Source organism: Narcine bancroftii, chromosome 4, assembly GCF_036971445.1.
Source record: "Narcine bancroftii isolate sNarBan1 chromosome 4, sNarBan1.hap1, whole genome shotgun sequence".
NCBI lineage: Eukaryota > Metazoa > Chordata > Chondrichthyes > Torpediniformes > Narcinidae > Narcine > Narcine bancroftii.
The window spans coordinates 276,318,314-276,341,988 of NC_091472.1; the positions used below are offsets into that span (position 1 = coordinate 276,318,314).

A 23,675-nucleotide genomic window follows, 5' to 3' on the forward strand; every position below is an offset into this window, starting at 1 on the left:
TCAGGTATGGGGACACCAAAACCTCTGAATGGAAAGCCCTACAAAAGGTAATGGATGCAGCATGGATCAACACAGGCAAAACCCTCCCACCATCATGAACATTTATGAGGAAAGCTGCCATTGGAGAGCAGTAGCAATTCTCAAGGATATGCATCACCCAGTACATGCTCTGTTCTCACTGCTACCATCACAAAAGAGATATGGGTGCCACAAGACACACACCATCAGTTTCAGAAACAGCTGCTGCCCCTCCTCAACAACTCAGAGAGTCATTTAAAGATTCTTACTTGTGCCTTTTATTGATATTTTCCTCTCTGCAGTGAAAACAGTTTGTTTATATTTCTTTATTGTTTACATGCATTTGTATCTTCTTGAGTACAGTTTTTCGCACTACCAATAAGTGGTAATTCTGCCTGCCCTTGGGAAAACAAGTCTCAGGGTAAAATGTGATGACATGAAAGTTCTTTTTCTTTGGCTTGGCTTCGCGGACGAAGATTTAAGGAGGGGTATGTCCACGTCTACTGCAGGCTCGTTAGTGACTGACAAGTCCGATGCGGGACAGGCAGGCACGGTCACAACGGTTGCAAAGGAAAATTGGTTGGTTGGGGTTGGGTGTTGGGTTTTTCCTCCTTTGTCTTTTGTCAGTGAGGGGGCTCTGCGGTCTTCTTCAAAGGAGGTTGCAGCCTGCCGAATTGTGAGGTGCCAAGATGCATGGTTGGAGGTGATATCAGCCCACTGGCGGTGGACAATGTGGCAGGCACCAAGAGATTTCTTTCAGCAGTCCTTGTACCTCTTTGGTGCACCTCTGTCTCGGTGGCCAGTGGAGAGCTCGCCATATAACACGATCTTGGGAAGGCGATGGTCCTCCATTCTGGAAACGTGACCCACCCAGCGCAGTTGGACCTTCAGTAGCGTGGATTCGATGCTTGCAAATTCTGCCAGCTCGAGTACTTTGATGTTGGTGATGAAGTCATTTCAATGAATGTTGAGGATGGAGCGGAGACAGCGCTGATGGAAGCGTTCTAGGAGCCGTAGGTGATGCCGGTAGAGGACCCATGATTTGGAGCCGAACAGGAGCGTGGGTATGACAACGGCTCTGTACACGCTGTATGTACCCTGACAATAAATATGAACTTTGAGTTTCGTTAGGCAGCTAAATTTTTGGAGGGTTTTCTCAGTCCCTATTGATTCATATAATCAAATATTTTTTGATGAGCTCATAACACCTATATTACCAGTGCTCTATCCTGTTTCTTGGAATTGCTTATGTTCATAGAGTCTTTAAACTGATTGAATGCTTACTGAGAATTATGGAGCAGGCCTTTGGCTACTAGTGGTAGGCAGTTTAGAATGACCTCTTCATGAAGGCACATGCAGGGGCAACTATGAGAGCATGAAAGACAGAACTGACTGAAGTGAACTAACATAAGTTTAAGCGATCAGTCAATGCAGAAGCAAATGAAGATGTTTCACGGCATCCTTCAGAAAACATAAAATAAATAAGTTCCAAAGAGAAAGAAACATTTCCAAGGGGTTGACCACAGGTTAAAAAAATGTATCAAACATAAATATAAAGCAAATCCAAGATGGCACAGTTAGTGCAGTCGTCAGCACAATGGTATTACAGCACCAATGAGTCTGGCTCCTAAAATAAGGGCACTGTTTGTGAGGAGTTTATACCATCTCCCCATGTCAGCCATGGTTCCCTCCGAGTGCTCCAAGTTCCACGCAATCCAAAGGCATGCAGGGTTGATAGGTTAATTGATCATATAATGCATTTAGGCAATGTGGGCCCATGGGCTGGAAGGGCCTGTTATTATGCTGTATCTCTAAATTATATTAATGAAAGTAAAATTATTGTGAAAAATTGGTAGAAGATTGGAAAGTTCAATGAAGAAATAAAAAAGCGTACAAATAAAATAATATTAAGAAAGGAAAAGCTAGAATGGAATATTAAACAAGCACTGACCTATGCAAAGTTTGATGATTATTATTCGAGCAATGGGAGTTGTTGAGTCAATGTGAGATCCCATCCGCACATGCGCAGCCATTCCTTTACAGTCCAGAGGGGAGAAGCCACTGAACTTTAATGAGCTAAACTACCCGAGCCAGCCATAACACAAACCTGTGACTGAACATATCTATTGCAACCAAAACATCTTTATCCATAAACAAGAAAAAAGAGGGAGGGAGAGGTGAGCATGTTGACTCATCAACTCCCATTGCTCGAATAATAATCATCGAATTTCGCACAGATAAGTGCTTGTTTAATGTTCCATTATTCTTCGCAATGTACATTGGTTCGCCAACGTGAGTTTGTAGCTCAGTGGCTTATCCCCTTCGGGTGGTCCGATAGACCACAATCAGTTCAATGGGTCCCCCTTCCATGGCCTTATTCAATCTGCCGCAAGTAGGATGGAAGCCGTGAAACTCTGCCCCTCTGAATATAAAGATTTATTGTAGAATATATTAAAGGTTCTCTCATTACTCCATCCTGCCTGGTGAAGGATATCCCATATAGGGACTTTGGCCCTATTGGCTGCCAAGGTTGCCGCCACTCTAGTTGAATGGAACCCAAACTGAGAAATATCCACTCCAGCCTCTCTTATGACCTCCCTCTGCCATTTGGCCAACGTCTGTGGATGGGGGGTAGCCTGGTGATGTGTTTTTTTTTACAACATATAAAGAGGTATTTCTCATTTAGTCTAATATGTTTTGTACATCATATCTTTTTAAACAATCCAACACACAATCTTTCATCTTCTCCAATGCATACAAAGAAAATGTTGTCCCAATTCTCCCTTGCCTGTTATGTTTCAAAAGGTCTGCAACTTGAATGTGTACACAGTCCTCCTCTCATATGAATGTGAGACAAAGTTTGGACCCTCTGGGCCGATATCAATGTTACTAGCATTATCAGCCTATGGGACAGGCTACACAAGTCCAAATTGGAAGTTGGAGACAGTAGCCTAATATAGTCCAAAACAATCTTTACATCCCAAATTGGGATATGGGAGGATGCAAGTGGAACACTCCTTTCATAAGTCTTTTGATCAAGAGGTAGTTCATAATCTCATGCACAGAGTCCTGGAGCATCAAGAAAGCAGCCAGTGCACTCTTTGCTGAATTCACCACAATGTAGCTGGCCCCCTGCACATGGAACATATCGGTTAGAAAACTCAGCGTGCCTCTGATAGAGGCTGACTATTCATTCTGTCTGATTTGGGTACAGAACTTTTTCCATTTCCCCACATAGGAAGTATACTGTTTTTTCTGTAGACTTTCTCCAACATGCCCGCATGTTGTCCAGAGTTCTAGGCTCCAGAGCATTTGTGTCGATCCTCGCTCTCCAATTCTGCAACCTAACAGACTTAAGTGAGACAATGGATGAGATATCTTTGACACTGATTGGATTAGCAGACCTCTGCTTTTGGTGAATATCAATGAACTCCCCACCATAAGCCTACGGAGTACGGGGAACCAACGCTGGGAAGGCCAGTTAGGCACAACCAGCAATCCCAAGGTACCATCTTTCTGTAACTTAGTCAGGCACTTCGCCACCAAGGCAAATGGTGGGGGGGGGGGAGGGGAAACGCAGAAAAGTTGTATTTTGACCAGTCTAGGGTAAAGGCATCAATGGCCTTCGCTTGGGGATCCGTCAGCCAGGACATGAACCTCGGAACCTGGGCATTAAGCCTGGATGCAAACCGATCTATCTCCAGTATGCCAAAGATGTCTGCTAGCAGTTGAAAAAAATTCTTACCAAGAGTCCACTCAGTGCTATCATTGAATTTTCTGGACATCAGTTTCATCAGGCAGGTAGGCAGCAGTAACTCAAATGTTTCTTTGGATGTAGCAGTGCCAAGTCTCAATGGCTAACTTGTTACAGGAAGGAGATTTGAGACTTCCCATATTATTGAGGTAGGCCACTGCTGAAGTGTTGTCCAACTCAGCAGTACGTGAATGTCAGCTTCCCTCGCACAGAAAGACTTTAGTGCTAGAGACCTCACTAGCATTTCCAAATAATTGATACCTGATTTAGAGGCCTCCCTGTGCTCTTTGTCTATCCACCTACCTCCAGTAGAAACCCTTAGATTTATGGGTCCCTGTCCTTCGCCACTGACATCTGATCTGATCTCTAGGTCCACTTTTTTGAGCTCGATCCTTGTGTAACCCCGTGAGATATAATCGATCCACCATACCAGGTTGAATCTGGCTTCACTTGTTAGGCTCATGGGCCTGTCAAAATGTCCCCTGGCTGCCTTAAGAGCTGATATTTTGTGCCTTTCCAGGAACCTATAATTTAGTGGGCCATATTGTACCGCCGGGAAAGCCGCCACCAATTTCCCAATCAACCTGGCCACCTTTCTTATGGATACTCTGTCATGAGTTCTCTGCAGGCTGTTCTAATCTCTGCCACTTTATCCTCTGACAGGATAACTTTCATGTCTTCTGTATCAAAAATGAAGCCGAGGATTTTTAACCTCTTAGTAGGCACCAACATTGATTTCTCAGGATGTATGAGAAACCCCACATGGCTTAATAATCTCGAAGTGGTTGCTACTGCCCTTTTAGTTTCCTCGAATGATCTGCCCACGATAAGAGTATCATCTAGGTTACCCATTACCATGTGCCCCTCATTTGTGAGCCTAGCAAACAGCGGCTTCAGTAACTTGGTAAATGCCCAGGCACCGAGCTCATCCCATTCAGCAAAGCCTTATACTGTTATAGCTCTCCTTTCCAGGAAAATTTCAAGAACTTCCTGTACTGTGGGCAGATCACAACTGAATGGTATGTGTCTTCCAAACCTATTGAGGCCATGTAATCGTGCTTACATAACATAGGCATCATAGAACATATGTTATCCATTTTTAAATGCCTGTACAACACATATACGTTAAGATCCGATAGATCCAATATCACTCTAGTGTCACCACTTCTTTTGGGTCGCTTGAAGATGTTTGATACAAACTCATGTTTTTCATGGCTACAATGTTCAATAACATTTTTCCTTTTTAATACAATGATCTCGGCATGTACAGCCTCTGTCAGTTGTGGTCTGTGTATATAAGTATATAGACCCTTCCTCCTTATTGGAGGGGTTTTCTGTGAAGCAAATTTGCTTTTCCCCCTTCACTGTCTGCCGAATAGAAGCATCAGTGGTAATATTACACCATCTATCATAGAATAATGTTAATCGACCACCAACCATCAAAGCCTTGTAATAATCAAATGTACCCAACTGTAATTGTGTAGCATTCATTTCCTCAACCTGTCTAGTATGCGGGCTGGTGCATTTTTGGCCCACCTCCATGAAGCACTTTGAGCTGGAAAATTCTGCTGCCACTGTCTCCATGGAGGGCATTGCCTTAAAAAAAAAGACCTTCTGGCTGTTGCCGCTTGGAACAGGAAGCCACCTCAGATAACCCGCTTAAATTCCCCTGCATACTGCGATTGGGGTGAAACATAACAGGTTCTATTGCCTGTGCTCTTGGACCTCTGACCATGCCAGCCGCCGCCTTCGGATGCTCATTCAAATCTTTCACCTGTTTGTTGAGATCGTCACCAAATAAAAATTTTGTTCCAGGGTTAAATTGTCTGCACAAATGAGCATATCTTACATTTAAGTTAGGCTTAATCAGCTCCAAGTTCATAGTTTGCATGGGATAACAGCACCAGAGCATTTTGTTGGGTCTCTGATAAATCATGTGAGAGTGTTTGTGCGAATGCAGTGATACCTTTAACCAGTGACCCCTTAGTCTTTGCAATTTCATGTCCTTTGCTCTTGTCGGAACTTTCAAATTCTCCCATCTCGTGGGGTTTACCTTAGGCACCTCCAACAGAGGGAAGTTAACAGGTCAGGGGTACCTCTTGATGGATTCTTCTAGAACTGTCTCCTGAAAAGCATTCAATACCATATAAGGTATTGACCCTGCAATATCATCCTCCAGCAAGCTGGCCGACACCTCAGTACTGCAAACTTCGCGACAATAGTCAGTGTAATCTCCTCTTCGCTGGTCTGGGTAGTGTGTGGGGATTTGGGTGACGACCTCCATTACCAGCCCTTCATCATCCTCCCATGCATAATCATAAATGTCCTTCCCTGCTCTGATGATGTTGGAAACTTGCTCACCATGGTTGTCACTAGTTCGTCCAATTTATCCTGGCGACTTAAAATTTTGTCGCTGGTCGAGGCCTCTACTCTCTTGGAGGCCTTACTCTCGGACCCCAATCAAGCGGGTGCCCATCGTGCAGAGACCATGCTCTTCGGTCTTTTCCTGATGGATATTTTCACCCGTTGAATGGGCGGCTTCGCCATGCATTGTGTTAGGTTTGACTCAGGTCCAACCTGCTCTTGTGCGGGGTACTCCCCTTCGCTACCACTCAATGTACTGAGATCCAATTGTCTCATGCCGCTCACCTCATGCATTGCATAATGGTATCACTGCTCGATTTTTGAGACCCAAACTTCCACGAAACCAGGTAGGTGCAGCAAGACTTGGACCCCACTTTCAACGAAGGTAGATTTCTCTTGCCTGATCCCACCCCCAGTGGAGGTAAATCGGCATCACTGCTATCGTTTTAAGACCCTAACTTCAAAAGCTAGGTCAGTGCAGCCAGCCTTGGGCCCCATCTTCAATGAAGGTAGGCCACTGCCTCCTGATCCCACCCCCAACGGAGGTAGATCAATCTTGCTGCTCCTCATTTGGGACGCTGCACCCCGGCAGGCCCACTGGATTTTTGGCACTAACAAAACACTATGGGGGCTCTTCTTGGAGGCCTTCCTCCTCAGGATCTTGCCACCCAGCCTCTGCCCCAACCCCTTATCGGGACCCAGGAACCTCCTGACGGTTGTCCCAGACCTTTTCCGGAACACCTTTGCTTCCAGAGGGCTACATTGGGGTCTCCCCTCATCGGGACCTTGGAATGTCCCACCGGCAGTCCCGGAATTTTTACCGCCCACCTCCTTCTCTGGAGGGCTCATTTGGGGAGTTTGATTCCATTTTTATGGATCGCTCTCCTGCAATCTCCCTCAGGGCTCTGTTACTGCAGGCCCATTATTTCTGTGCTTTTTTTGGGGTCACTCTACTGCAATTCCCCACTGATTCATTGCTTTTTTGCTCACATGCCAGAAAAATGTGCTGCTCCTTGCCAATCAATGGATATAATGGCTGCACATGCGTAGACGGGATCTCACGTTGGTGAACCAATGTACATTGCGAAGAATAATCTTAGATAAAGCTAGTCAGAAGTATATAGAAAAGACAAATTTTCAGAGTTTCTCAGATATTATCAAAGAAAAAGTGATGAGATCTGTGATTAAACAAGGGGCATTAATCACAGAAAACAAGTTGCTGGTAAATGAAGTTAATGGATAATTTCATTCAATTTAATTGTAGAGCTTTCATTTCAAAAATACCTGTAAATTGTGAAGGAGAAACTCAAGAAAATAAGAAATGGTCAGTAGTACTGAACAAATTGTTGTAGATATGGGCTGACAAGGGTCCTGTTGGATTTCATTCTTTGAGATTGAAACAAGTGGCCAGTAGGTTAGATTACATATGTCCTCCACAGCATCCCCTCTCCCTCCCCCCAACCCAACCAACTCCAGTACCCTCAAAGTTCCTCAGATTTGGAAAAGGTTCCATTTAGTCCAAAAAATAGCAAACGTAGTTCCCATGTTCAAAAAGCAAGACTGAAAGCAGAAACCTCCAGGTTGAGTATCTTAAAATCTATTTTAGGGAAAATGTTTTGAGATATTATTAAGAATATTGCACCAGAGCACATGGAGGGAAAAGAATAAGATGATCAAGTGAAATTCTATTTGCTCTATTTATTTTTTTTAATAATCAGCATGTATTGTGGATAAAGGGTTTATTTCTAGAACGTATTTGATAAGATTCTATTATCTGTAATAAAAGAATATTGTTCTGGAACAAAGGTTTGACTTAAATAGATATAAGTGTACCTTTTTGGAAAGATGTAACAGATTAAGAATTAATTTGTGGTGGGGCTACAAATTTTTTTTACAATCTATATAAATGAATTGGATGAATGCATCAAAACAAGGCTGAGCAATTGTGGTAACACAAAGACAAGTCGGGAGGTATATTGTGGAGTAGACTTAGAGGCCACAAAGGGATAGTTAGAGGTCAAGTAGTTCAAGGTGGAGCATGTGTGAAAACTAAATTATTCAGTGGGGAAGGAGCAATGGAATGGAAATAACGTTTGAAGGTCAAGTGGAATTGAATTTAAAAAAGTGGGTGAAATCAGATCAACTGCAGTCAGCACAAATATAAAACAAAGCGAAGAAGCTGCAAATAATTGGTCAGGCAGTATCTCTGGCAAGAGGAGAGTTTTTAGATCAGAGAAGATTTTCAAGAGTAATAAGTTTATTTTCTAAGTTCATTTGTCACAATACTGAGTAAAGTAAGAAGGGTTCTTCTGCGAACAAACTAACAGATTATCTCTAACATTTATACAGCCATGTAAAAAGGCTCACGTTTTCAGAGGAGAGGATTACAATGAAATGGAAGCTAAGTTTGCATTTAGAAGAGAAATATTTGGAACACAGAGGTGTTAGAGTGCAGGGAGAACAGATTAAAATAGTTGAATGTTATAATGCAAGAGATTCTGCAAGAAATTGAGGATTGTGCTAAGCTTTGCTGGCTCCATCCAGTTAAACAAGGCAATAGCAGTTTCACATCTGGACTGTTGTGCACAGGATTAGCTTTCTTATTTAAATAAGGTCATATATTTGGAAAATCTTGACAAATAATCGAATGGACAGGCTCCCTTCTGAAAAAAGGTTTGGTTTGAATCTGTTCAAGTTTTGAAGACTGAAATATTTGAGAGAGAATGTTTCCTTGTGGGAGAAGTGAGAACTTGGGGGTCACTGTTTAAAATCAAGGGTCAATTATTTAAGGCAGAGATGAGAAATCAAATTTATCTGAGGGTTGTGCATCTTTGAATTTTTTTTTTCTCTAAGAGTAATGGAAGCAGAGTCTTGAATATTTCAAAGCAGAGGAAAATAATACTTATTCAGTGTGGAGGTGTAAGGTTACACTGGGTAGATGACTTGAGGTTTACAATCAAATGAACTTCCTTCTTTCTTTCTTTGGCTTGGCTTCGCGGACGAAGATTTATGGAGGGGGTAAAAAGTCCACGTCAGCTGCAGGCTCGTTTGTGGCTGACCAGTCCGATGCGGGACAGGCAGACACGATTGCAGCGGTTGCAAGGGAAAATTGGTTGGTTGGGGTTGGGTGTTGGGTTTTTCCTCCTTTGCCTTTTGTCAGTGAGGTGGGCTCTGCGGTCTTCTTCAAAGGAGGCTGCTGCCCGCCAAACTGTGAGGCGCCAAGATGCACGGTTTGAGGCGTTATCAGCCCACTGGCGGTGGTCAATGTGGCAGGCACCAAGAGATTTCTTTAGGCAGTCCTTGTACCTTTTCTTTGGTGCACCTCTGTCACGGTGGCCAGTGGAGAGCTCGCCATATAATACGATCTTGGGAAGGCGATGGTCCTCCATTCTGGAGACGTGACCCATCCAGCGCAGCTGGATCTTCAGCAGCGTGGACTCGATGCTGTCGACCTCTGCCATCAAATGAACTATGATCTTATTAAATGGCAGAGCATGCTTAAAAAGGCTCAGTGGTTTAATTGATTTCCTCTATATGTTTATACTTTGTATTTCTTCAGGCAAAAACATTTAATCATTATAAATGTAGTTGTTGATTCATGGAATATAACACTAGGGTGCAATAATTCAGCTGAGATTTAACATACACCTAATTATTTAAACTAATACATGCCTTTATTCATGATCAGATGTGTGTTACCACAACTTTGCAAAGTATTTGTTTACAAATCATATGATTCTTTCTCCTGTTTAATACTAAATGGATCCATAGAAATGTCTATTTGATGACAAGACAATGTCAAATTTGATTATCATCTACAGAATGGAATAAGCAATCATTCAGATATAGACTACTTCTCAGGACCTGCCAGAATACATTTGGGAGTATTTCAATGCAATTTTAAGAATCTCAGTCATGCATTATTCAGTTTTAGCCCACAATGTGCTTGGCATTATCCTCTTGCTAAAGGTTTAATGAAGTAAATGGCTCACAGTGCTCTGCCAATGTTGCTTGGCAACTGGTAACAAATTATGCAGAAGAACTCGCTTGTTCTTCTTTCCCTTTCTCTGAGAAATGTCCTTCTGCACAGTCCTATTTGTACATATTAGATTGAGGTAATGTTGAAGAATACTGTGTTGAAGTGTTACTGTTTTTCCCCCATTGAGACTTTCTCATGATTTTGAAAAACACTGTTGGAAATTATATGAAAGATATATTTCACTAAAATGTCTCAAATAGGAGCTAATGTGACATTTTTCTTTCACAAAATAGGTAATAAAAGGCAGCATTTAGAAAATTTGTGGTTCATACACATTGCCATTTGCTTTTTTTATTTCAATTTGTGTTGCAGAATATTTTTGGGTTTTTTTTTGTAACTATTTGAATTGAAGGCTTGGCAAAAACAAATTGCACAGATCTACAAGGAGGTCCAGGTATAGACTATTAATACAGAGAAATATTAAATATTACTTTGTTCCTAAAAAAGCCTCAGGGAATAAGTGTCGATGTGTGAAGAATTTGAACCATGAATGCAGATGTAGAATTAAAATGGTAATTTGTCTCAAGGAAATCAGATAATTCTGAAAGATTCTTCTTTTTTGGCAAAGACTCAGATTAGAATGAGCCCTTTAAATAGATTTTCCAGTGAATCCTCCTTACACTAGCCTTTGACATTCTCAACTGAGCATGCACTGCAATATTATGCTGATACCTATCAATATTTTAACAACAATCTGAGGATCTGGATCCGGTGTCAGTTTAGTGTGGATCTTCTATACATGATACACTAAATATTCAGTGGGAAAGAGCTGCCAAATCCTGGGTTTGCATATGCATTTGTACAGATGACATTTCTCTATGTCTGCAACTTTGGGCGAGTAAAAGTCAAAGGTGACACAGCAGTGGATAAAGTGATTGGGGTGAAAGTTTGTGACAGAGATTGGAAAAGAAGCAAGAAAGATTATAGTGTGTCAGAGAGCAATGAAGAGAAATGTGGCCCAGGCAGATTGCAGGGAATGGGGTTGGGGGGTGGTGGGGGGGTGGGGGGGGGGTGGGTGGGCGATGGAGAGGGTTGTGTGGGGTTGGCTGGTACAAGATTAGGGAGCCTTCCAAGAAAACATGAAGGGCCAGGTAAAATATCAGAAATCAGAGAAGATCGAAGCAGGAATAAGTGTTGATGTGTGAAGAGTTTGAACCATGAATGCAGATGTAGAATTAAAATGGTAATTTGTCTCAAGGAAATCAGATAATTCTGAAAGATTCTTCTTTTTTGGCAATGACTCAGATTAGAATGAGCTCTTTAAATAGATTTTCCAGTGAATCCTTGCACTAGCCTTTGACATTCTCAATTGACATCATTGTGCATGCACTGCAATATTGTGTTGATACCTATCAATGAATGGACAATCTGAAACACATATTCGCTATTCACAATTTGCCACAGGTTTAAGATCAAATTCCAAGGTGGTGCATGTAGAAAGTTAAGCCATGCAATCAAATTTTGTGTCAAAATTTTCATTTAACTTTAACTTTGTGTCAACTGCAAGAAAGCAACAATTTTAAAATATGGAAATCAAAACAAACACACTAATTGATGTCTGATTCATTTTATTTCACAGCAATGGGAATACTGCTATTATCAGCCTCTATCTTTGAGTGAAATGCAAGAGACTACTTGACAGCTTGATTTCATGTTCAAATAATGTGGGTTTCTGTTTTCCATTTCCATTACCACTTGGTGTTCACGGGGGTTTGTTCCATTCATTCAAGTTAACATTGTTTCTCAACTATGTAAGTGTACTCATAGCTGAAGTCTGACCTTGTCAGTCATTATCTCCTTGGATCTTATGTTTATCCTTCAAAATAGATGGTTTCTATGCAGGAGGAAAATGATAGAGATTGAGGAACATATCAAAGATCAATTGGGATAACTGGAAAAGGGTATACAAAAATCGTAAAACAAAAAAGTTGTGTAATACATAAGATAGGAAAAAGAAAAGAGAAAAAAAAATTGATAAAGCAGCAAAGAATTGTAATATGGCAATGTACCATTATTAAGAAGAGTGAAACATGATAGGCTGCAGACGCTGTGATTGTAGTAAACATACCAAAATGCTGGAGGAACTCAGCCAGTCTTTTCTGCATCTATAGGAGGCAAAGATATATTCCTGATGTTTTGGGCCTGAGCCCTTCTTCAAGAAAAAAAAAAATCAGAAAATGCAGAAGCAGGATATATCAGAAAGTCTCAGAATTCAAAAAATGGGGGAGGAATCCAGATCAACAAAAGGTGTTAATTTAATATGATAAAGGACGAGGTGAGAATTGATCATGTCTGTGCAAAAGGAGACAGGGAATGGAGAAATAACAGGGGAAGCAAGGGGTAGGAGGGAATTAACAAAAGCCAGAGAAGTCAATATTAATGCCATCCGGTTGGATGGTGCCACAGTCGAAAAATTAGGTTTTTTTTTCCTCCAGTTGATGGGTGGTCTCATTCTGACAGTGCATGAGACCATGGACAGACATGTTGGCAAGAGAATGGGATGGTGAATTGAAATGGGTGGCTATTGGGAGATCTATGTTATAGCGGCGGACAGAGCTGAGACACTCAACAAAGCAATATCCCAGTCTGCATCCAGTCTCTCTGGTGAAGAGAAGACCACAGCAGGAGCATTGGATGCAGTAGATGACCCTTGCAGATTCACAAGTACATTGTTCCTTCACTTGGAAGAACACTTTGGGGTGCTGAGGGAGCACCTTATTAAGAAGATCAGCAATGAATCAGCCAAAGCTTGTGCATATTTATAACTGAGATAAATAAATTAAATCATAAACAAGAAATTTTAGGTATTATATAAATTATGACCATGTGTTATGTTTTGGAAAATGTTAACTTTCAGTTTTTTTTGTTAGAATCCTGTTTTGGACTGACTGGGACTCTAGTTTCCCTCGAATTGAGGCAGCTTCAATGAGTGGAGCAGGAAGGAAGGCCATCTACAAAGCTTTGGGGACTGGTGGATGGCTTAATGGACTGACAGTGGATTACTTGGAGAACAGAATCATCTGGATTGATGCTATGTAAGATTAAAGTGTTCACTTTTTGAAAATATTGAACTTGCTCAAACTGTACATGTGGAATTATTTTTTTTTCTTCACATATAATTGGCACATCCCAACAGTTGTTTTGACATTTCTTGCAAGCCATCATTCTCTTTTAATGGAGAAGTGCAACTTTTCTGATTGGACTTCATCAGGAAATGAATTAAGCATTTTAAATTGTAAAATAAATTTTAAAAATAAGCCAAATTATTTAGATTTTATTCTTTGTCTGTCTACCCATTCCAACAACTTTATTATAAAGAATATTTTCCACTGCCATCAAAAAAAATCCATCCACAGAATTCTCATCCTTTATTTTCTGCTGTTAGAATCATTCAACAATCAAGATCTCTTTCTTGCATATCAAAGGTGGTTGATAATAGAGCAGAGCTGGGAAATTTGTCCAAAAGGTCTGTGATTAAATAAACCATTGTTGGTAAATCTAGGAGTATTGCTGGACTGTCATAAGCCTCCTTGAGAGTTTTGAACCTTTTAGAGATTAGATCTGGTTTCAGTTGTGCCCCCCAAAAGATGTGAATTCTGGGTGGTTCCACAGAAGGACAGTCACCTTGGTAAGATGCTGCAATGTATCTGGTGCATGCTCCTTTCAAATGACAAGGAGTTCTTCAATCTTATAATCCTGCAATTCTCCAAGAATCGAGAAAAGTGGTGCCCCCTCTAACCTTCCACAACTCATTCAAAGCAACCAGCACGAATTCTCAGTGTAAGTAGCTCTGCATTCACGCCACTTACATCTGCTCCAAATCCCCCCTAGCTGTATGTGTACAGCACACTGATTTTGCAATTTGAACTCGTAATTTTAAATCTTCTCATGGGCTTGCTCTAATCAATCTCAGAGATTTTCTCTTCTGATAAATTAAATAAACTTCAGCAAGGCACCAATCTCAAGGTGGGCAGGGAGGAGATAGACTGTTAAAAATAACAGCACACTTAGTTTGGCAAGCCACTAGCCTGGAATTTACTTTCAAAATGGCATTTTTTTTCATGCACATCTCTTTGTCCTTGTTCCAGGTCTGATGCTATTTATTCAGCCTTGTATGATGGCAGTGAATTAATAGAAGTTTTGCGTAATCATGAATACCTTTCACATCCTTTTGCTGTCACCTTGTATGGAGGTGATGTTTACTGGACTGATTGGAAGACTAACACCCTACTAAAAGCCAACAAGTGGACTGGCCACAATGTCACAGTGGTACAGAGAACTAGTGCTCGGCCCTATGATCTTCAGATTTACCATCAGACCAGACAACCACAAGGTAGGTAGATGAACTATTTAATTTGCTTTTGCTTTACGACAAAAGAAAGTTGATTGTAAAATTTGAGAAACAAAAAATTTGCTGATGTGAGAATCTTTGGAAGAAGCTGGAGGGTATCAGTGGGTTACGCAGGATCTATAGAGAAAAGTGGTTAGTCATGTTAGAATTATTTGAGACTCAAGTGGGAAGTGTCGATAATAGGCATAAAAAGAAGAGAAGGGCTGCAAAAAGATGATAGAAAACTAGGGACAAATGAAGGTACTGTGCAGAGAATCAGTTCCAGGTCTATCTAGGAGGAATATATGTTGTTTCTGAGCTGAGATTTTGCCTCACCTGACAAAGGATGAGGCTGAGGATAGATTTGGCAGCTTGGGGATGGTGAAGGGAATTAAAATGTTTGGCAACCAGGAGTTCAAGCTTGCACCCAAAGGTGGTGAGTCAGTTCTTGAGTTATTTGTGAAATTAATCAGCAACATTTATAATTGCTATTTTACTTGCTTGATTGAAGGATCTAATAGTGATATCTGCTTAACTAATGACACAAGAAAAATAGTTAGTGTTAATTACAGCTTCATTGTGATACTCTATGGATTTGCTCCACTTTAACATGGGGGCATCTTTGCACTGACACGGATTTCATCTATGACAAGTCCAACTGTCACTGAATTATGCAAATACTTTATTATTTAGCTTTTGGAAATACTTTTTAAAAAGGAAAATGAAGTAAAAATGGCAACAAAAAAAGACTATTTTCCTCAAAGGGATCCAGTATTTTCACATACTTTGTAAATTCTCAGGGTCATTAAGAGGGAAATGGCATTAAAATGAGATCCACCAAGACATTAATCAACAGTATGGGCTGTATAATTAATAATCAGCCAGTATAATTAATAATCTTCTTAGTTGCTACTGAGGTAACCATGCAGCAAAGACAGTTGTCCTATCAACAACTGAGCACTGTCAAGTCATCTTCACAGATTTAATATGCAAATTACAGAAACAACTGCCTGATTGGATGTACTGAGCCCAGCTAGTGCAAGCCCATTTCAATAGTCGATTTTAAGTTTTCTAACCAAAATACCTGAATATCAAAATATTTGTCTTTAACGAAGGGTGGGATACGTCATCCGAATGGATGACCACTGCATGCCTCGCCAGCTTCTCTATAGTGTACTGAAGACTAGAAGTAGACCTCAAAGTCATCCACACAAGCGCTATAAAGATTCAGTGAAGGAAACCCTATGCTACTGTGGCATCCTGCCAAGAGAACTAGAAGCTGCGGCTGCTGACAGGTCTTCTTGGTGAGCCATGTGCGATGAGGCCTATACCAGTTTTGAAGACAGGCACTGCCAAAAACTGGTGGAAGGCCATGAACAGCGTGGCAGAGCGGCAGCCACAGTTATTACCACAGTGGACATCCAGTGGCCCCATTGTGCTAGACGTTATGCTTCCCGAATGGGACTGCAAAATCATCTTTGTGTCCACTGATGAACTGCACAACAACCTGTCTTCTTTGAATCAAAAGATGTCCAAGTCATGTCTTTAATATTATGTTGGTTATGTTTGGAGATAAATGGCAGGAGAGTGGATTTCAGCTAAGAAATTTTTTGAAATTTGCAGATGAAAATGAGCCTCAAAACTGTCAGGCAATAATTGTAGAAGTCATTATTGACCATTTCTTTTTAATTTCACCCATCAACATTATGGAAAAAAAACCCAGAAAAATAATGGTAGAATGACCAAAGGATTATAAAGGTGTTACAAGCCCAGAAGAACCCAAAACCCAGCAGCAATAGATATTCACCAAGACAAATGGTTACATAAACAAAAGTTGCTTTTAATTTTCTTTAAACATAAATACAGGATTAAAATTTAACTTGTTACTATTAACTTAACCTAACTTAACCCCCTTCTAATTCTTAGTGCATGTGTATGTAATGTATACATGTTCAGGAAGGTTCTTTGCTTTAATAGTCCATTCATTCACTTCTCACTTCTCCAAGTTCACTGGTATCAGGCAATTCTTCTACTGTGCACAGAGTACTGTCCTCTGTTGCTTAAAGGTTAAAAGTTACTGCTCAGGGAGGTTCTCTTTGGTTTCAGAGAGAGATTTGTTGCTCGTTAGACACACAAACTGATTTCCTCTGATCAGCCACTTCAGCATCTTCTGAAGAAACTTTTCCCATCGTGGGCTTTCCAAATTATAACCTCTTCTGTTAGGTCACCACAACATTCCTCTTGTTTCCCTTATTTTAGGAGAAACATTCTAGCCAGCTACTTCCTCTTGTAAGGATGACAAGTGTTTTCAACAGGCTGTACTCACAAATCACAACCCATCTTCAAAAGGGGCTTTTAACAAGCTTGCCATGTTTCAGCCTCCAAAAGCTACAGTAGAACTGCCTTCTCTCTCTCTCTCTCTCTCTCTCTCTCTCTCTCTCTCTCTCTCCAAAGCAGCACATGTGTTTTTTTTTATCTCTCTCTCTGTTTGCAAAACCACATGAACCCTCTTAGAACAACAAACAGCAAGCAAAAAGATTGCTGGCATGGAATCAGTTTCTGAGCCTGGCCATCTGTTGCTTTAAAGACAATTGTCCATTTATTCCGCAACATCAGTCCAATGAACACTTACTTGTGACGTCTCCATAAGCATTCTTCAAGATTTCTGTAAGGTCACTACTTATGCATAGCTCTTGCATTTCAAATGCGATGTCTTTTGTTAAATGTTAATATCTGTTTGTGAAGTGACCTACACTAAACCCCCCACAATCTAACTCTTTTAAAAACATATTTATATACAATACGAAATATAATATAACCCGTAACAAAAGTATAAACTTCTTTCAATAGTATAAAGAAAATCAGGACAACTTTTATCCTATTTGTGCAAACTTGCTTTACAAATAATAATTATTTGTTGCTTGACTTGGTGCTTCTATGCAATAATAAATTTCAGAAGATGTTTATATTAGAGTTATGCAGCAAAAAAAAGCCTGCCTAGAATTGTACTGTTTGGTAGTTTTGCAGTTTATTTGTGATGTGCATGTTTGAATTTAGTCTGAAATCCAAAGCATTGGGCAAAAATCATTAATTTTCTTCAACAGCACTCTCATTAACATCAAATCGTACTATTGATAGAGCCTACTGATGCAAAGAAAATGGTAATTAAATCTATAATTTTAGGTGTTCTTTGCAGCAAACTCAGAATTAGAAGCAGAATGCTGATTTTCAGCACCTTATGAAGGTGCCATTCAGCAAGATTATGGCTGATCTTTTCCCTCATTGTCTCTCTTCTAACCTAGATCCCTTGATTCCCTTGCCATCTGCTGCTTCTGCTGCTTTTGCTTATTCTCTGTTCTCCAAGGACTGAGTCTCTCAATTTATTCACCACAGGATTTTGCGGTTTCATGAAAAATCTTTAGCGAAATGCAGTATTTAAAAAGGAGACAGATAAGGCTTTTGGTGTCTGGCACAGAAGATGAATTGAGGGCTGGAGCAGATCAGCCATGATTATATAAAATGGTGGGGCGTGTTTGAGGGAACAGAGATGTAATCCTGCTTCTTTCCTTGTATTGTTGCGAATAAGATATAGTGATGCAAATGCATTTTTTTAAAAAATTTTGATGACTGTTAAGAGGAGTTTGTTGCCATTCAAGATTCCCTCCGTCGTTTGACATAGACAATTTTTTAGCTCTCAATGGCTCCTTAGGATAGCCACCAAAATAAAGTCAGAGATAATATATATCTGATTATTTCATGTCTGTTGTGTCAAATGTCACCAATGCTAGGTTTGGAAATAAGAATAGAAAATGCAAGAAACACTCGGCAGCTGGGGTAACATCGCATTGAAGTTGTCTAAGCTGTTGAGTTTTCTAATGTTCCCTGTTATTATTTCAGATTTCCATCATCTCTCACTTTTAGCTCTGGATATCAGATTTAGGCATAACTTTTGGAGGTTGTGCGGAAATTAGAGATGGACACATGAGTATATTTGGGTGGTGTGAGTTCGTGGACATGAAAGGGCCTGATACAGTGCTGTAACTCAAAAATTAGGTCATTAGCAGGGGGGGAGAAATTTAATGAATTAAAATTGCTTGCCCATTTTTAAGGTACATTTCAGCTGCCAAAGCTACAATGAAGCCATAGAGATATTGGAGCATGGAATAATTCAGGACAGTGTGGGCTTAGTAGTTCTAAAACTGTGCAGAATGCATTGGAGGGAGAGGAAAAGGTTAAACAAGAAAGTCTGGGGCTGAGTGCAATACACAAACATTCCATACCTATAGATTCACTTATGACCTTTTACCTGTGTCGTGTTTGGAAGAGTACAGGTACAGTGGGTTCATAAAGATATGAGTCTGGACACAAGTGTTAAAATCACTGGTAACTTTAATGAGCACACAGTAGACAAACAGGGGAGAATGTCAAATGGTACTTAATAATTACTACTAAACAACTATATTGGCATTCGCAATAGACCCAAGTTAGACTTCAATACCAGGGTCCGCCAATACTGTACATCTACAGACGGGAACTTTCACACACACTCCCAGTTCCCTGTACCAACAGGTGTGCGACTCTCTGCAAGCACTGATCAATTTCTGTACTATGGTTCAGCTTAGAAATAATGTGCAATGTGTTTATGTTATTTACAGTTCTAATCTTAGCCCCAAGTTAATAATGATCCTAGGTATTTGAAACAAATTAGTGGAAAGGTATACACTAATGGGTGGTCACAGTCCAACCTTGATTGACAGGCGATGTGACTTCCCATAAGTTTCAGACAGGGAGGACATATGACCACCAGCAATCACAATATTCCACCAGCACTCACAATATTCCAGACAGGCAGGGAGGCCACATGTTTCTCCATAATCCACATATAACACCTTGCATTTTATTCGGGCATCTGGCTGTTTTTGCATATACCTGACAAAGCGCCCAGGCCTGAAACATTGGTTACTCTTTACTTCTTATGGATACTGTGTGATCTGCTGAGTTTCTCCAGAACTTTTGCATATTGCAGAGGAAAAGGGTGGCCTTGCATTGCAATGTGCAAGAAGGAACACCAGCAGACACATAGAGGACTGAGAGAAAATTTGGAGTTGACAATGCAAGAAGTTAGGTCTTGTAAATCTAGGTGCATTGCTGCACATTGTGTTTGGTGACAACCTAAGTGTCAAGTTCACTAAAAAAAAGTCTTTGAATATATCATTCAATCATCTGCAAAGACTTTAGACATATAACTAGCCAGGAGCGAGCATCAACATAAAAATTTGTGAAAGACAAAACACCCAAGTCCTTCAGTTAACATTCTGAACATCAAGACAGACATTGAGTGTAGAAAAGTTGTATATTAGCTTAGACCTAGCCTCTCTCTTGTTGAGTCATCAAACACAAGCTCAGCAGTGATTTTGCATTAGATTTCTCACTTGACTTAACTCATGTCCCCTCAAGTGGCAGTAAGTGAACTCTCACAAAAAAAAAACAGTATTCAAAATCTCACAACACTGCTGTTTCAATGGCCCAGCTCTTGTCATCCAGCAACCTGAATTAATGCATTTTAGACTAAAATTGTAGTTTTTGAAGCTGGGTTTTCAATAAATTATCTTCCATCTGCACTTGCTTACATTTTGTAGTCTTTTTTTTTAAACCATCAAGGAGGAACATTTGCAGGTTCCCCTCCAAGTTGCATATTATCTTAAAATGGAAATGTAACCTTGCACCTTTATCATTGTTGGATGGTTGGAGCTTTCTCTCCAATGGCATTGTCAGAGCAGCTGAACAGAAGTGACTCACTGCTACATGTAGGTACAGGATACAGATACTTGCTGTAACTGTGTTGTCCAAAAATTGTGTGGGACACTTCATTTTTTGAACATAAATCTGTACAGCTCAAAAACAGGCCCTACAAATCATATCTCTGTTGACCATATTGCCAAACTAAAGTAATCCCACTTGCCTTCATATGATCCCTACTCCTCTATTCTCAGCATATTCATGTGTCTTTCTAAATATGCTTGAATGTCACCCACATATCTACTTCCACCATCTCACCTGACAGTGAGTTCCAGGCACCTACTATTCTCTCTCTGAAAACTTGTTTCGAACATCCACTTTAGATTTGACCTCCATTAATTGACATTTCCACCCTGAGTAAAAAAAAAATGAAGTCGATGACTATCAATCTTTAATTTCTCTCATCATTTTATAATTTTTTATCAGATCTCCGTTCAGCCTCCAGCGCTCCACATAAATAATCAGTTTTTTTCTAACTTCTCATGTCGCTAATAGACTCCATTTCTGTCAGCATCCCAGTGAACCTGAACCTCTTCTGCACCATCTCCAAACCCCATCAATACTGTAATACAATTGTCCTGTAGTGACAAGGACTGCACACTTATTGCATGCATTTTGTTCATGTCATAATTCTGGTAAGCTCGTGGCCAGTATTTGGTATGTGCTGGTAGTTAAAATGCAGATGACAAAGTGAAATTAACCAGAAAGAAGACTTCCCAACTGCTGTCATGGTATTTTTGGTGGCACGATTGGTGTTGCGGTTAGCACAATGCCTTTACAGTGCCAGCAATTGGGACTGTTGTTCGAGCCCCATGCTGTCTGTAAGGACTTTGTACATTCTCCCCGTGTCTGTGAGTTTTCCCTGAGGGCTCCAGTTTACTCCCACTATTCATAACCTATGAGGGCATGAAGGTTAATTGGGTGTAAATTGGGAAGCATGAACTTGGAGGCTGAAATGGCCTGCTAACATGGTGTATGACTAATTTTTTTTTAAATTGCCTTAGCGAGGATAGGGTAAAGTTATTTACCTGCTGACACTGATGGAGGTGAGTTTTTTTCTGACAGTGGTGCATCTTTGAGTTGAAATATAGCATCTGCAAAGCAGTATGTGTGTAGGTTCCACCCTTCTCCTAAGAAATTCTGTAATTCTTAAAATGCTACAATCCTTACTGTTCACTGCCTCTTCAGAATAAAGTGCTTCCATTAGCTGTCCCTTCTCCTCTTACTACTGTGCACCCTCCCTTCTCCATCTATCACCTCCTGCCTTTGTGCCCATGTCTCCCCCTTATCCTTTTAGTTGGACACCTGCCGACATTTTTCCATACCTTGATGAAGAGCTAACGCCTGAAACGTTGGTTATGATTTTTTTTTAATCCTTGCAATATAAAGGGCACTCTTTGACCTACTGAGTTTCTTCAGCATTATGTTTTTACTGATTCCATTAGCTATTTTTTGCTAATAATTCTTTCAATTATTTCAAATGTGACCAGGTCCAGCCTGGAAGGATCAAATCACAAAAAAGTTGCCATTTGTGAAAATCTTAATTGTCTATGCCATCGAGTACATAGTTGTAGAGTAATAGGCTCTTAGGCTCACCTTGTACATGCTAATCATCTATACCAATCCCTTTTGCAAGCACTTGATCATTTAAATGCTCATGTTGATACTTTAAATGCTATTCAAGTCTTTGCCTTTACACCCTTTCAGGCAGTCCATTCTGAATTCTGAGCTGCTCTGGGTGAAAAAACTCATCCCATTCCTCTTGGTCCTATAAACCTATGGTCTCCAGATATAGACTTTTCTGTGGAGAAAAAGATCTTATGACTATCCACCCCATCCATTCTCTTCATTCAATTGACTGCACTTCAAGAGAAACAAACCACAGCTATCCAGTCTCTTTTCATAACTGAGTCATCCCAGCCCAGGCAAAAACCTGGTGAATCTTCTTTCTCATATTCTAGACCAATCACATCCTTTCCATTCTGTGGGGATCTAAACTAAACATAATATTTTTGTCTTGGCCTTACCAATGTTTTGTAAAAATACTTCAGACCTTGCTGAAATTGTGGTTTGGGTAGTTGGCATGTTACTTTGAGAAGATGCTTCAAGCGTCAAATATTGGTTGTCTCTTTGATCCAATTTGGAGAATCCTGGCCTGAACATCCTTCATATATGTCCCCTTCTGCTGAGAGCTTTCTTTCTTGTGGCATCAACACAGCTCACTTTGCCCTTGATGCTTGCTTCTTATTCTCTCACTCACACGGCCGTATTAGAGCAAAAATGTATTTGTACACCTATGACAAATGTCTTCAGTAACTGCTATGTCAATTCCTGGAGATTTGAATACCTTTATGCAACGATTTTAAAAATGAACTCTTCCATGCATTTTCAGGATTTGGGTGTCTCTGGAAAAGTCGCCATTTACTTATCCTTTAGAAGGTGGTGATGAACCACCTCATTGGACTGCTGAAATTGAGTCAGAAGTCCCATATTTAGACCTTGCAACAATAAAGGTAATATACTTCTCAGTTATGATTGTATGTGGCTTGGTGAAACTGAGGTGGAGGCATTCTTGTGCATCTCCTCTTCTATCCTTTATTGGTTGCAGGAGTGAATACCTAATTTAATTGATCATTCAGTGTGAAACTCCATCTGAAAGAACTGACATTTCTTTAATCATCTAGAGTATAGGGAGAGATTGGACAGATTAGGTCTTTATTCTTTGGAGCGTAGAAGGTTGAGAGGGGATTTGATAGAAGTATTTAAGATTATGAAAGGGATAGACAGAGTGGATGTGGATAGACTATTTCCGTTAAGAGGAGGAAAGATTAAAACAAGAGGACATGAGTTAAGAATTAAGGGGCAGAGGTTTAGAGGTAACATGAGGGGGAACTTCTTTACTCAGAGAGTGGTAGCCGTGTGGAATGATCTTCCGGGAGAAATAGTAGCGGCGGAGTCAATTGTATTATTTAAGAAAAGGTTGGACAGGTATATGGATGAGAAGAAGATGGAGGGTTATGGGCATTGTGCAGGGAGGTGGGACTAGAAAGGGGTGTTTGGTTCGATGCGGACTAGAAGGGCCTAATGGCCTGTTTCCGTGCTGTAATTGTTATGTTATATGTTATGTTAAAAAGATGTTGGGTATGATGAGTGCTTGAAGACCCATAACTTCAGGGCTTTGGATCAAGAACTGGGAGTCGGGTGTACTGAAATTTCAATTTTGGCTTGATTAGACACAATGGTCAGAATAGACCTATCCTCTGCTACAAAGTCCCATCTTTCTCTGATTCTGTGGTGACTGATCTGTCTCTTCATCATTCTTGACATGGGCTGTTTATATGCTAATTCTCTTGCCAGTGTGCTACAAGACA

At 40.4% G+C, this 23,675-nt stretch overlaps 1 protein-coding gene across 14 annotated transcripts in view; it reads left to right on the forward strand.

Moving 5' to 3' along the window:
* Positions 1 to 23,675, forward strand: part of LOC138761991 (low-density lipoprotein receptor-related protein 1-like) — a 1,165,126-nt gene that overhangs the window by 524,165 nt on the left and 617,286 nt on the right. For all 14 annotated transcript variants that reach the window (XR_011356692.1, XM_069935089.1, XM_069935091.1 and 11 more), the window contains 2 exons: positions 13,046 to 13,210; positions 14,264 to 14,508. Coding sequence is in view for 13 of the 14 variants with exons in the window: in XM_069935089.1 (XP_069791190.1) it covers positions 13,046 to 13,210; positions 14,264 to 14,508 (410 nt within the window). In the remaining variant the exon portion in view is untranslated. The remainder of the gene's footprint in view (positions 1 to 13,045; positions 13,211 to 14,263; positions 14,509 to 23,675) is intronic.